The sequence below is a fragment of the Danaus plexippus genome, chromosome 12, assembly GCF_018135715.1.
Source record: "Danaus plexippus chromosome 12, MEX_DaPlex, whole genome shotgun sequence".
NCBI lineage: Eukaryota > Metazoa > Arthropoda > Insecta > Lepidoptera > Nymphalidae > Danaus > Danaus plexippus.
In genome coordinates this window covers 6,976,403-6,992,539 of record NC_083545.1, presented here as the reverse complement: position 1 = coordinate 6,992,539, position 16,137 = coordinate 6,976,403, and the positions used below count along the sequence as shown (strand labels likewise).

Genomic DNA, 16,137 nt, shown 5'->3' with positions numbered 1-16,137 from the left:
TACGTTCTGTATGTATACGTATCCATTATACACTTTATACAAATACAAGTAGATTTCATAACAGTCAGTTAAATTGTTTTTCATGTTTTATAAAATTACGTGAAAATTTATACATAGCTCCGTTTTTTAACTTGGAAATATAATATGAAATTTAGGTTATAAGAAAATGTCGACATGAAAATTATTTACGTGTCACTTACATTCAACGTCTTTTTATGCGTGTTACCTTTATACATATTTTAATATGAAATAATATTTCTGTTTGTTATTGTAAGAAACCTCGAATATTAATGACAGTATAAAAGCTTACGTTTATTTCAAACGAATGATTTGAATTACATTAAGTCCCAAAATATTTAATTATTTCGTTTTCATTGTATAATAACCAATAACATCACGGTTAGGATTGCACAGTTGGCTTTTTCTAAAGACCAATCTTTTTAAATATTCGCAAAAACATGTATGAGTATCATTTAATGTCTTAAATATTATATTTGCTGATAAATCACACTACTTCTGAGTGGTACTGTTTGTAAGCTAGTTTCAGTTATTCAAGTAGGTGAGAAAAATATTATACTATAGATCGTTTCGATTTGTCTAACATTCTTTTTTAGGTGTCTCTAAATAAATCAGGCTTTATAACAATAGCTTCTTTAAATAATCCCTATAATCAATATATACATTTTTTTAGCAATGATATTAATATGTATAATTTTAATTAGTTTTTTTTTTGTGACTCGTAGATGAGCGTGTTATATTATTTTGTTATATAATGAAGAAAATCTTTTCTCATGGTTTCACTTGTATTTATGTAACACAATATCATCCTTTTTTTAACTTTGTCACATTTAACATGTGAAAACAAAAGATTTTTTTCTCAAAATTCAATAAAAATCAATATTTATCTCACACATCTCTAAAAAGTATACATACATCTGTCTATTTTAATGGACGTAACACGTCACATCCAGACGACCGTACTCTCTTTATTTAAAATTTCCCCAACGCTAGGGTTTTCTAATGAGATAAGGAAGTCAGGAAAAAAGCCAACCGTCACTATATTACGATTTCATTTTGTTGGATTCAAAACTTTTCCTTTCTTTGTGGTGTATCATCATAGTTATATCAAGAGGTAAATACGCAAAAATAACAAATAAGCTGTGGCTATTCCTAAAATTCATTTTATCACCTTGAGTCGGAATCCTATAAGGAATTAATAAATAATTACAGGTGAATAAGTCGTCGTCTAAGAATAGTCTCTGGAATCCCCACAAGCTAAAACAAGGTAAGAGTAACCCTTAATTAATCAGATAATTGGCATTTTTATTTATTTATAGATATGCTAGCAAGGCGTAGACTTCTCAGTCTTCGAAGTACGTTCTAGAATGAATTGATGTTAGTTTTGAACAGGCCCAAGTCTTTTAGTAAGTTCTAGAGAGACTTACCTGTCATACCTCTCGCTTCCACTTTTAACGCGCCCAAATTAACCACGAGCCTATTCTTAGTGAGTTCGTTACTGAGCTTGTAATACTTGTTGACCTTGATGGCATGGTCTTTAGGGATGTTGATTTCCCAAGAAACTGGAAGCTCTATTTGCCCAATGCCCTTTAAAATTCGTGAATACAGAAATACGTCTGGTCTGGAGGGCGACGCACAAATATCCTCTTGTTTCTCATTGCTATCCATCATCATAGTCCAATCCGGAGACGATGTTAGTTTGACCTTACTTTCCTAGTTTAGACATAATTTAAAAAAAAATCATATATTTGCCTCACAATTGTAAAATACATTGAGAGCGATGTAATTCAACCTGAACGTTAATAGTGACTTTCTGACATATTTAAAAACTATAAACCAGGCTTTTAGAAGGATTCAAAACAACATACAAAAATTATATCATATATGACATAAATCCGATAAATAAAAATTCTACCATGAGGAATAGAAGCTTCAAGACACCAGCGTATGTATTCTAAGACTTAAAGGTATTTCAATATATAAGAAATGTATTGGGAAGTTACGACATAAATAGACATTAGTAAAGGATAAAATACTATTAAAATACAAAAGAACGCCATTGTTACAATGTCATAATTAAATTAAATAACAAAATATTTTCCTGCGTAAAATCCAGAACATTTATATTAGTATATGCTTTGTCATTTTGTTAAAATTATATTTTATCCGATTTAATATAATTCAAAGTGATTTCATTTCGACGTTTTTAAATAATATTAAAAACGAGATGTTCACCCAAAGGCCGGTGCTCGAAACCTCAGACATTTTGATATATATGCAAATTGAGCCCTAATTCATAACTCATAAAAGTTTATATTCAATGAGTTTGTAATGCAAAGCAATGTTGGCAGACTTGAATTGCTTGAATGTTGGGAATATTGATTTCAGAGTTCCGTATACACTAAGTGGAATAAAACCACTTCGACAGAGGAGGAAATAACGAAGCCTTTGATTTGCGTATGGAAAGGTCATAATAATAGTACATTTGAACTGATACGAGTAACTAAAAGTAATTGTGATATTTATTAATTAATAAGTACATTAAACCAAAATACGTATACGCAAAATTCTCATTATACAATATTATGTTGAATTAATCTAATAATTTTCGATTAAGATGCGTATTTTACGAATAATCAAGGAATAAATTCATTACTTTTAAAATGTATTATTTTATATAACTGGTCTGAAAGATTTAGAAATGACGTTTTTGTACTCAATAAAATTTATTTTGTTCGTATTATCGTTTCAAACTTCAGTATGTTATGTTTTCAAAATGTGTCGTTTTATAAGACAATTATTCTATTTTTATGGAATTTACGACAAACTAAACCATGCGATGCTCTGTAAAACAAAGTTTTTATTTAATTTAGGCTTTCAAAATGAATTAACCACAAAATAGGATTACTGTAATGTAAGGACTTTACCTGTAAAACAACGAAACGACATTTAAAGTTATATTGACGTTCTTATTCCACTAATTAGTTTAATTTAAATCAGATTCCTCAATTACAGACATCAACAACTCTTTTACGAAATAAAATTTCTGGCGTCTCAGCAGTTAGCGCCACCTATCGACTCGACATGACAGCAACACTTGACATTTAAATTCAAATTAATATGAAGGAAATCCTGTAGGAGTCCATTATTTCCTTTACATATAATATAAATATTAAGAGTTTAAGTTAAATTTAACTATTTTAGATTATTAACGTAATAACTAGAACTGAAACATGATCGAGACTTTGTGCATTGCTTTGACTTTCGTCTTTTCTCTATATTGAGTAAATTTAATTTGATTCTACAAGAATATATATATATATATATATATATATATATATATATATAATTTCAAAAAATACATTTACAGTGTATCTTAAATAATTAAGAGACAAACTTAAATATTAACCACAATACTATTTTAAATGTAACTTTTAATGAAGAACTCAAATATCACATTTAATTCTTATAACGCGAAGTGAGTTATTTTTTCATAGATTAAAACAAGTCAATATATATTTTTAAAAATTTACTAGTATATGGACTAGCAATCACCATATCCTTTTTAAAATCCACTGAATTTATATAATTTTTATTGAATCTATATTTTTCTGTAAGTGTAACATATTTTGTTTCATCATCATCATCAGCCTATACTGGTCCACTGCTGAACATAGGCCTCTCCGTTTGCACGCCACTGAGATCTATTTTAGGCTACTCGCATCCAGCTCCTGCCAGCCATCTTGCGCAAATTGTCACTCCACCTTGCCTGAGGACGTCCTACGCTACGTTTGCCGAGACGCGGTCCCCACTCAAGAACTCGTTTACCCCAACGGTTGTCGGTTCTGCGGCTAATATGGCCAGCCCACTACCACTTCAACTTGCTAATCCGGTGGGCTGTTTTGTTTATATTTATACAATTTTGTATGTAACATTTCGAATAAATCATTGATCTATAATTTCAGTGCTTATATACAACTATTTACAAGCAATTTTTTAGCTATAAATTCTCGAAGATTTTATATGCGATCCTAGATTAACTATTTTCATTGAAACAAATTCAATGAAAATAGTATTTTTTGCAATTAAATCTTATTCTGCTTTCATTATTACACAAAACTCAAACATTAATAAAGGAATATTTTGTACCTTTTCATTCATATTTCTAACAATTATATATGGATGAGATATAATCACACCACCACCCTATCCAGTTAGCTACCGTTGGCAAATCTTTGTTACAGAGAGCCCAACACCTTTGTGATGCTGACCACCTAGAGGCCGAGCTGCAGCATGTAAAACATACTCTCACCACCAACAACCTGCCCGTACCTCGCCAGCATCGCAAGACTCACTTGAAGCCACCCACTGTTGAGCGACAACCTGCTATCTGCTATGCTGCTATGCTATGCTATAGGTGCGCGTCGAAGTCAGCAGTGTGTGAACACACAATGGACAAACCAGGCCACTACCATCGGTTTGATAAACCTCAAATCCTCGCTCGTGAAGACAGATACATACCGAGGTTAATCCGCGAGGCTATTAAAATTAAAGAACATCCGAATTTCAACAGAGAAGATGGCTGGAATCTTTCCAACACCTGGCACCCCCTCCTTAAAAATATAAAATCCCATGTCCGTGACCACACCGCAGGACGTCGCGACACCGTAAGCGCATTCTGCCACCATCCAGAGCGGTAAGCCAGAAAATTAAGAGATCGATGGCGGAAGATGATAAATAACAGAACCAACTGGCAGGCATTCACATCTCGCCTGCACGTGATCACGGTTGCTGAAAAGTAACCGAAACGTCGGGATTATGTAGTTTTAACAAAAACTAAAGCACGCGTAGTATATCCGAAAACTATTAGTTTTATTTAAATGAATTATAAATGGATTTTGATAAAACCTGCCATCGTTTTGTAAAAATACAAAAATATAATCATTTCAGTCCTACTTACAATGGGATTTAGTCGTGAAATAGTAAAAAAAAAAATTTATTGATTTTTTTATATATATATATATATATATATATATATATAACACGTATATATTGAATTATTATTTTTTTGCAGTCGTTTAATTTTCTTCCGAAATTACATCACTTAAACCAAAGTAATTCAACTAACTCAATCTAATATAATGGCAAAATATTTGACGTACACTATTTTAATTTCAATAAAGATCTAAATTATAACATCACATTCTAGTCGAATGTTTAATTAAATTATCTATGCAACGGTTGGAAAAATTAAATTATCTTAAGGAAAAACATTACATATGTGATGAAAACGAGACAGCAATAAAACTAATCATGGGACCGGTAAAACCGGCGGTCATCGGTTAACCATAGACTTTGAATTGACAGACACGGAGTGGAAAAAAAAATAATTATATTCTAAATAAATAATAAATAACTGTTTTTCTTTTTAACGACTCTTAATTATCTAAAATAATTTCAATTCACCAAAATATGGAACGAAAATAAATTAATTTTCATGAGTAGTAGAGAGAGTTTTCACAAAATAAAAGAGAAATTAATAAAAAACAAAATTAAGCTTAAACATTTATCACATTTCTTTTCGTCGGGGCGAAAATCTTATTATAAAAAATCAATATTTGCAGTACAAATAAACAATTTCCCCTATATTAATTAAAAAGGTTTTTATCACGACTTTGGTAAATAAATGGTAAACAACGCAAGTATACTCATCGCAACTCTTTTGAGATGCGCACGCGCCGATAAAACAACTTGACATCTTAGGAATCCGTCAGTCTGCCGCAAACCTCGTCCACAGGCGGACGTCATGGAGAAATTATATTATGTTGCTGTTTTAGCTGCGTTCTGCCTCGTCCAGGCTAAGGGATACAAGGTTCCTGACGCCAAGCTAGAAGCCATTTATCCCAAAGGACTGAGAGTATCAGTACCGGGTAAGCCATTATATTTTTTATTAGTACGTTTTTTGATGATTGCAATTACAATAATAACACTTAAAGCGGTATATGTAATGATTTAATATAATACCATAATAAGTAAGCGTAGATACTCTACTCATACCTTTTTTGTTTTGTTATTTATATACAGAAAACTATAATACTTAAAGGTCAATGTTTCAATTTATAATCGTGAATTAAGTAAATATAGGAACACTCAAACTTAGCGTTAGTAATAAATGTAGTCTAGTCTTTATAATATAAATGTTTTGTGATGACGTAGTTTGTCTTGAAAGTGTGTGTGAGCATGGAAATCGCGTATGTTACTTATTATGTGTATGAACTTGTATGAACTTGTATGAACTTGTATTAGCGTCTGCTTTCATACATGAACATGTCACTTAAAAAACGATTATTGTTTATTGCTGAAATATGATTAAAAATATGATTAATTTTGCATAAACAACCATTGCAGTTTTTTTAATTTGTTAAAATGAAAACAATATAAATACACAGTACTTTATTTTGTTTTTTCTTTAAAATTTTATTTGTTAATAAGTTTAAAACAGTAACCACGATATATTGACGTTCCATCGCTCTTCATTGAGAAAGGAGTCCATAAAGGTCTTATTAGAATTTTATTGCTATCTTCATAAAAATAGATGGTCCTATTATGATGGAAATTTAAGATTATGGTAAGTTTTATATTGTGCTAAATGTTCTTTTTTATTATCTCTCGTTTAAACTTGCAATTCGTTTTTAAATTCAACTGTACAATTATATTAGCGTGAAAAAATATTTATATGTTTTACAAAAATTCAGTAATGTGTGACATTTATAAAACATGTCCAAACGAATTGTCAGTTATAAAAGCCAAAACGTTTTTTGTTATATAAAAAACCGATGTCGCGAATACCTGCGAAAAGGTGTCTTAAAAAATTCTCTTCATTCTGCATAAATTCTTACGTTCGAAATTGAAAATTGGTATAATAATTACATTTTCTCAATAGCTTTCATGGGATAAATATGAGGTCACATACTTTATGTATTATATCAAAAATATTATCAAAGAAAGTATATTGTTATGGACGTCGGGCGTAACTAAATAATAAATCTCATTCAGAACTCGATAAATCATACGAGAAAACTGACAATTAATTATTTTTATCATCAATAATTATTGTTTGCAAAGGTCTATTCGACATATTACTTAGTTACGGAGAGAAACAAAACTATACATTTTTTTAAGTTTATAATTAACATAACAATAAGAATTTCTCCACTCTTCATTCTAAACCTACCTTCCGATGATTCAATGGGACTTATCAGTTATCAACTTCCCTGAATCGTTAATGTTTTTTCATTAAAACATAAAACGAAGTTATATAAAATGTAATCATCATGAATGTATTTCTTGCGAATAATATTAAATATAAAGGAATACGTCAAAGCCGTGCTTGAGTGTTATAGCCATAAACAGTGTACACGTATAGTGTATAACCCTAACAAGATGAATGAAAGCATCAATTTACTGATGACCTGTGTACTCTTAAATAGAACAGTATTTTTGTTCTGAAGTTATTCGTAAACAGTGATTACTATTTAGTAATATTTTAATCCAGGTAAAAGAGGAATAATTTAAAAGAAGCAGTACAAGTAGGTACTCGTATGCACATTAAAACTTTTGCATCATTTAGATGGTATAATTTATAAAATTCTCGTAGTTGATGTTAGTAAATTTAAAAAACATCGATGAAAGATCAAATTATAAGGAAAATATTTATATTCCTTGCCATAACTATTCACATACCTGTTTTGTGCGTTTTGTTTATCACGATATTCACAAAAAAAATGAGGTCGCAGCCAAAAATATTATTATAATCGGTTATTGAGGAAAATATGGTAATCGAAATGGAAAAAGATCTATAATAATCAAACATGACACTCGTTTAGAATAAAACAAAAACTTAAAAAATATACCAATCAATAATGAAGCTCTTTGAACTGGAAATGAAATAAAAAATATATATAGATTGTATTAATCTGGTGAAACATTTTGTTACTTGGCAAAAGGTTATTGCCTTAACTTTTTTTCGCAAACGGTTGATACTATTCGCTTAAAACTTGTTCAAGTCGATATAAAAAAATATATAGACATCACGATTACGTTCCTTCTGTGAGCTGGTTTAATATTACGATCGTTATTATAAATGAATTGCTGTCAATTATATTTTTGTTAGCTATGTTTATATATATGTATATATATTTACATTTTTAAGACCGGGAGTACAAGAAATTAAGTTCACCGGCTCTATAATAAATTATTATTAGATAATTACTTTACACCAACAAAACTTCCCAGTCAGTGAAGCTGAGATGAGGTGTATTAGATTTATTATTTATATAAGAAATTAAGATATAAAGAAAAATTTAACGAAACTCAAATGCAGTCTTATGGACTTATCTATTGACTTGCTTTGCTTCATAAAGTAATTCATGAAATTATTTATAGACGATGGCTTCACCTTGATGGCGTTCCATGGTAATCTAAATCAGGAGATGGAAGGTTTGGAAGCTGGCCAGTGGGCTCGTGATATCACCAAGCCCAAAAACGGCCAGTGGATCTTCAGAGACAGAAATGCACAGTTGAAAATTGGGGACAAGATTTACTTTTGGACTTACGTCATCAAAAATGGCTTAGGCTACAGACAGGATAATGGAGAATGGACTGTTACTCGTACGCATTCATTTTATTTCTGTCCCTTTCTTATTTATACTTTAGTGATAACAACAATTTTACATACAAAAAAAATTATACACAAATATTGTAAAATCTCTAAACACTATTTCTAAAACCTTGTGATACAAAACGATGGAAATAATTTTCAGATTTCGTAACTGAAGAGGGAGTACCGATCAACGAAACATATCCAGACCCTATGCCAATCCCAATTCCTGACAGCAGCACTTCATCACCACCACCGATCGCTTGTGAGGTTTCTCCAACAGTCGTTCAGGGTTATCGTTCCCTGTGCAAGGGAGTGCTAATCTTTACTGAAGATTTCAAAAAACCGAATATCAAGAGCCTCACCTCATGGGATCCAGAGATTATGTTCCCTCAAGAACCGGTCAGTTATCAGAAAATTTCAGTAACTGACACAGTAAAAGAATTAATAAGAGTTTTTCAATCATGGTATTTGTTAACAAGAGGAAAACTTTAATTTTTTATAACTATATTTTATTCTCGACTTCAAAAGAATCATCAACATTACTATATTGAGTGAATTGTACTTATTTAGTTACCTTGATCCGAAAATTTAAAATAAATGTATAATTTTTCGGGTGACTTGATAACTATTTAACAAATTAAAACAAGCAGAATATTAAATGTATTCATAACTTAAATATACACATATATATATATATATATATATATATATGTGTATATAATTTTCTTTATCTCAAAAATTAAACCATTACTTGTCCATTATAGAGAATCTGCGTCTTTAATGATCTTTGCAGCAAACTAAATGGTGATAACAGAATTTAATGGTTTAGATGTTTATCTTATATTAATGTCTTCTTGATCGACACTGATTGGTTTAAATGCTATACAGATACAAAAACAGAATTAAAATAGCCTAATAAAAGAAGATGGCAGAAGTCTTATAATAAAGAAATAATTTATATTTTGATTAGTATTGTCGATAACTTACAGGATTATCCCTTCAACGCATATATCACGGATGTTGTTAGCATAGACAACGGTGCCTTAAAGATTAAACCTGAACTGACTGAATCTCGCTTCCACGAAGGCTACCTCAACGAACAATGGGACCTATCCAACATGTGAGTATATGATGAGTTTGCTAACTCACGAGTAGAAAGACAAATCGAAGGTCTGCATCTCTTATACGGCCGTTTAATTAATTTGTTTATGTTTCTAAGATTTTGTTATTATTAATTAATATTTTAATATCATCTCGCTGATTAAATATTGTCGTTGATACGATACGTTAATTGAATTGTTTTTAAAGGAAGGGATAGCTAAATTACACTATTTTTTACGAGTAGTGAATTATAAGACCATATCAAACTGTTGCTCTGTTCACACGACAAGAAAAATAAAAAAAAAAATTATTACAATATTTTATGTATATACATAAAATCAGCATAGATTCAATATAAAAAAGCATTTTTAATGTACAAATATTCGTGTAATTGGATTACATAGGGAATGATTCCATTTCAAGTGGTCCAAGCTAACAACTGCCCTTAAGTCATAAATAACTAACCAATAAAGAAGCTTCGTATTTTTACCTATACTCGATAAAAAAAACAATCCATCATATATATTCATTACTAGTGTGAAGAAATACACTTCAATAAAACCCTCTCATACTTTTGACGTCGCTATAAAATATTCTGGTTTACCGTAAGTCAAAGAATGGTGTTTTAAATGAGCGGGTAGTCCTATTATTTGAATACCTGTAGTAGTACAAAGAATTTTGAATTCCAACTCATTTTTCTTATTTTGGGAATTGACATACTAAGTGTATATAATATATATATATATATAATGCCTATATTAATGACGTTCTCTCAAATATAAAAATATTTCAAAAGATTAAATTAATAACGTAGATTTTTTTTATTATTATAATTTTGTTTTTTTGCTATTATTGGAAAAAAACTGTTTCTGTGAATAACATGCTCTAATAGTGTTATAATTTTTTAAATGTTTGCAAACAAACAGCAAATGGTGTATGTAAGTGGGGTCCACGAGATTCCCATAAATAACTTAATTATTTGGTTTATTTTTTCTGTCCATTTATAGTAAAATTAAACTAGTTTTTGAAAACCAAAATTTTAACACTATTTTAACGAATAAAATACTAAAAACCATAAATTCCCCCATTTGTCACGGAACTGTACATAATCATTTGTTTTCAAGATCGTCGTAGTTTTCTTAGGAAAATATGTTAGAAAACAAACAATTTGAAAATTTTGGGAGATTTGAATATTAAAAATTATTTAAATATTTTGAAGAAGTTCCCGCTTCTGATAATTTTCTAAATAAGACTATGTAAGTTTAGTATTTTTTATTTTTGGCTGAGTTGAGTTAGGTTATTCTTTTTAGAAAACCTAAATTCGGTTAGGAATTCTTATCTCAAATGAAATATTAAAATCTAATTTAGTATTGTTTATCGAAAATATATAGAAAATATTAACATTTACCCATTTGAAGTAACACTTTTTTAAAGTGATAATTTGTTATGATCAATATCAGACTGAAAAAAGTCTTAAAATTTTCCAGATATCATGTTGAATAGTTATTCAAGCAATTTATTTCCAGTTCCTAAAACTAAATAAATTGTCGTCAAAATTCAGAAGACGTAAGGCGACAAAAACTATACAAATGCTTTTAATAATTACATAAATAAACAAGACTTTATTTACTTTACGGAGAGATAAATATCGAACACAGACTCATTGTTTAAAATTATAGAAAATATATTTTTCATAAAACTTTCATTTTATTCTATTGGCCATTTTATTTCAGTATTTCTGCTTCAAAAGTAAACGGAAACCGGTTTAGATATGCAACGGTCTTGTTATATATAAGTCAAACAAAAGATTTGCTTTTTTTGCAATGGAAACGTCATAAGTATAGTTGTTCAATTTGTTTCTGATTGTAACATACTTGTGTTAATTTTGACGATCTTTTAGAAATTTATATATGAACAAATAAATACTTTGAACATTAATAAACGAATACATTGATTTTTTTCATTTTGTGAATATAGTCTATTTCTAAAAGTACTATTATTTTTGTAACGAAAATTTCAGTTGCACGGGACAAGTAGGAACGAGAGAGTGCAGTCTCGTAGCAAATGGAGCCCAAATACTTCCCCCTGTCATAAGTGGAAAAATTACAACACGCAACAAATTCAACTTCAAGTACGGTAGGATAGAAGTACGCGCAAAATTACCAGCAGGAAGTTGGCTTTTACCAGGTAATTGCTCTTTATTTTGGGACATAATTAAATGACACTTGCCAGGTTTTCCACAAAGTAATTTCATGACATTAATGTAAAATGTAATAATCATGCAACGTTAAATTTATAACCTTTTCTGATGAGACGTATTTGGTAGTTCAGCGGAACTTATCTTAAAATAATTATTTAATATATCAAAATTATTAAGCATGTATAACAAAATTCTTAGCACGCATATAAAATTCAATTGTAAATAATTTATTCACAGAAATATTGTTGGAGCCACGTGATAACGTATATGGGAAGCAGCGGTATGAATCTGGTATTATGAAAATTGCGTTTGTGAAGGGGAACGCAGCATTCGCAAAGAAGTTATACGGAGGTCCAGTTCTATCAGACACAGAACCTTACAGGACATTCCTCCTCAAAGAGAAACTTGGTTTCGATAATTTCAATAAAGATTTCCATAACTATACTCTGGTTTGGAAGCCTGGTAAATATATATTTTTTATAAACCTAAAAATCTATTTTTTATTACAATTACCCTGTTTATTTCTTGCTTTCTTATTTGGCCTATACGTTCTTCTCCTATTTCTCGGTTATGAATGACTTGATTCACTTCCTAGTCAAATTATTTTTTGTCATATTGAAAAGTGCCTTGCGATTTGAAATGTGATAGATTTATCATAATATTTTTTTGACAGATGGCCTCCAGATGTATGTAGATGGAGAACAGTATGGTGACGTAACTCCTGGAGAAGGTTTTTACTTCAGTGCCAGAGACCACGCGGTTCCTCACGCATCGATGTGGCTTAAGGGATCAATCATGGCACCTCTGGATCAATTAGTAAGTTTAATTAGTAGTTGTTAAATTCATTTTGATTAAAGTCAGTGGTCTGACTCACTCTCTTTAATAATTTTCTCAATTTATACAGCTTTCTATTCTGTTGAAAATATGTGAATGAAAATGCACTTCACTATGTTTTATAAATTCTTAAGAAGAAATCAATTCGAAAATAACAAAAAACTAACAAAGTTTCTATTATTGAATAAGTATTAAAAATAAATAACAATAATTTACCAAAAATTTACAGTTCTACATATCATTGGGGGTACGCGTTGGTGGTATCCATGATTTCGATGATGCGAGAGACAAACCCTGGATAAACAGACACACTAAGGCTCTCTACAAATTCTGGGAACACAAAGACTTATGGTACCCTACGTGGTACTCACCAGAACTGATTGTAGAATCAGTTAAAGTTTATGCTCTTTAAATATGTGTAATACTCATTTTATAAAATAAATTGACCCAAATAATCTATTCATGGGCATTGATTTTATATTTACACTGATAATTTAAACTGTACCTATAAGTAGCTATTCATTTACTACAGTCTGAATTTTATAGGGAACACATTTACAGGGCCAAGTAAAAAAATATCAAAACTTCACATAAATTCGTGTTTATTGTATATATCGGCGCAATTGTTATTATTTCAATAACTAATAATTGAGGGTAGTTGAAAATATTAGGTGTCACCCGCATAACCACCTGCGGAGCCACCTGTGCAAGTGAAGTCACAACAATGTTGGTATAAGTAGAGGCGACAGTATAGATTACAGATAGTCTCGCTAGAGCCGTTTCAGGGATCGGACCTCTTCGAAGTAAGGGATTCGTCAAACCGGATACGAGGTTACATTCAAGAGTGAGATCCTGACGACATTCAAGAATAAAGGCATCGGTGACGTCACTTATGCTGACGTCACTCTTTTTACTAAACATACTTGGACCCTACTCCGACATATACATATATTTTTACATCTCTATAATAAAATAAGCAATTATAAAAAAGGGTTTGTTTACAAAAATAAAAGAATTAAGAGTTTTTTTATTATTACTGAATGAATCTACTTTCGTCTTTAGAATATTATTTTTTAGTATCTTTAAAAGGAAACCACCCCTATTTAAACTACGTCAGTCAGCTGCAAATCGGAGAACGTGCGTCATGAAAAATGATGACGTAAGGATGAGAAAATACGACTGACGTCAATCTTTAAAACTTACGGAAATATGAAAAACATATCAGCGGCGTCAAATGATAATTAATTAATTAGGAAAAACCTTTTAATAAATAATAAATTAAATATTCTTTAAATAAGTTTTGGACGTCGTATGCGCCTCTCGTACAATTTAAGCATCTTTAGCATCTTTTCTAAATTAAATCAAATGGAAATCGTAGCTCGATATATTCCTATCCGATATGCGAAAAATAAATAATGGCTTCGACTTTACCTTTTATAGAGCTAAAAGAGCGTGATAAAGTGGGCTTGTCGGGACTTGTCTTCAAAGTAAAGGCCGAGAATATGAGGATTCCCTCCAAGAAATAAATTTCATCAAGACGGTATACCATACCTTTTTACTACGACCTATTTTCATTAATAGATATTATTTTAGTAAAGTCATTACACATTTAAATTTTTCGATATTAAAATATATTTTTTAAATCTTAACTTCTAAGTTTAAAAGCAGATGCCAACGACCTATCAAGACCTAGCAAATCAAAAGTTTGTCCTGACAAAATCTCACAACTTTAGAGAAGTGCAAAAAAGGCAAATTATTTAAATATTTATCCTAAAATGAAGCAAACACAAACTTTTTAATAATTTAAAGTCTACACTTACTGTCGTGAACGAATTTTAGAAAATTATATGCGTATTTACCCACTAAAATGTACATTATTTATAAGGACTCTGTCATAACAACAATAATATAGTCAAAGATAACATTTGGCAACGGTTTCAAATTAAACAAAAAATAAGAAGATAAACCCAATGTAAATAGGTTTATCCCCAGACGAGGAAAATGATTCCATTTTTGTAATCGTAAATAATGAAGTCATCGGTAAGTCATAAATTATATTTGCAATGTAAATACTTCAGTTTAATTCATTATTTAAAATATTTTTTATTATTATAACAAGACATTACTGTGTCCGGCAGTAGTGTGTATAAAAAAAAACATTTGCCTTCTTTGCATATGACATATATTTTTAATTAGTACTTTTTAACCATCTCGAGATGGCAGTCAGGACAGTTATTGTTTTTATACCGAAAATATAGTTTTGATAATTTACAATTAAAAACGAAGTTGACTGTGCTTTTAATTATTCGAAGGAAAACATGAATTAATTTGTGCTTTACTTGCTCAAATACATCATAGAAAATACCCAGAGATCAGCTATTTCACGCCTGTGCTCAAGGCTTTTAGAATAATTTTAATCAAATCGTGGTTATCAATTACCATTTTGGATGTCTCTTCTCGATGAGACTTATTCCTCCTACTCCTACTCTACCTTAGACAATAGTACTTCTCATACAATCGGACCTGTGCTTTGGAGAATAATGAAACCGTGCCGATAAAAATTTCTCTGCTTTTCGCAAGAATACCAAATTTTATTGCTGGTGTTCTGGCGTCGGACACAATGATCTTCCCAAGTTGATAAACAAGGACACCTCAATGACTCACAGCGATCTATGTAAAGCAATTTTTAAAATGGAGGATTGAAAGCATCAAATAAAATTCTTAACGCGTAATTATTATATTTAATGAATGAAAAATATTTAACTCTTTATTCCATCTCTCAGAATGTATTGTGTCCACTATGACGGATCCTTTTTTGAATATAGTTCGGCGTTTGTGATCATGAAAGCAAGTTTGTTTTATTTTAAAATAGCAAAAATACATTCTGAAACGTCGGAGTCAATGTATACGGAATCCTCTTGACGGGAAAAAGATACATTTGAGTGTTGGTGGTGTTAAATACTATGGGGTTTTCCAATAGGGACGCTTGAACTTTGACAGCTGATTGCGGCCATGTTGTTTGAGTGACAGCTGTCAAATGCAGTGTGTTATATTCATTCCGTCCTCCCAAACCACCATGGCAGGTTACAGTGTCGAGCAGCACGTGCAAATCATAAAATTGTTTTATGAAAATGGGTCTTCAGTTCGAGCAACGTTCCGCGCACTTCGCCCGTTTTACGGTCGCGATGATCGTCCTGCCGAGTCGACTATCCGTCGATTGGTGGACAAATTCGAGTCAACCGGGTCAGTTAACAATCAGCCGGTTCCCGTGCGTCAACGTAACGCGAGATCTGCCGAGAATATCGCCGCTGTGCGCGACAGT

General features: G+C 30.8%; 1 protein-coding gene across 1 annotated transcript; it reads left to right on the top strand.

Annotated features, from left to right (window-relative positions):
• Window positions 1-5,783: 5,783 nt before the first annotated feature.
• LOC116772357 (beta-1,3-glucan-binding protein-like) lies at window positions 5,784-13,839 on the top strand. Its single transcript, XM_032664522.2, has 8 exons — window positions 5,784-5,948; window positions 8,464-8,688; window positions 8,841-9,079; window positions 9,670-9,800; window positions 11,802-11,968; window positions 12,219-12,443; window positions 12,655-12,797; window positions 13,045-13,839. Exons 1-8 carry the CDS (start codon window positions 5,825-5,827, stop codon window positions 13,225-13,227), a joined length of 1,437 nt encoding a protein of 478 aa, XP_032520413.2. The 5' UTR covers window positions 5,784-5,824; the 3' UTR covers window positions 13,228-13,839.
• The last annotated feature ends 2,298 nt before the right edge of the window (window positions 13,840-16,137 follow it).

Excerpts from the sequence above, each read along its gene's own strand:
- LOC116772357 (XM_032664522.2), top strand. The coding sequence starts at position 5,825 with ATGGAGAAATTATATTATGTTGCTGTTTTAGCTGCGTTCTGCCTCGTC. Across the intron at positions 5,949-8,463 it reads ACTGAGAGTATCAGTACCGG|ACGATGGCTTCACCTTGATG; the intron begins GTAAGCCATTAT and ends AATTATTTATAG. Across the intron at positions 11,969-12,218 it reads AGGAAGTTGGCTTTTACCAG|AAATATTGTTGGAGCCACGT; the intron begins GTAATTGCTCTT and ends ATTTATTCACAG.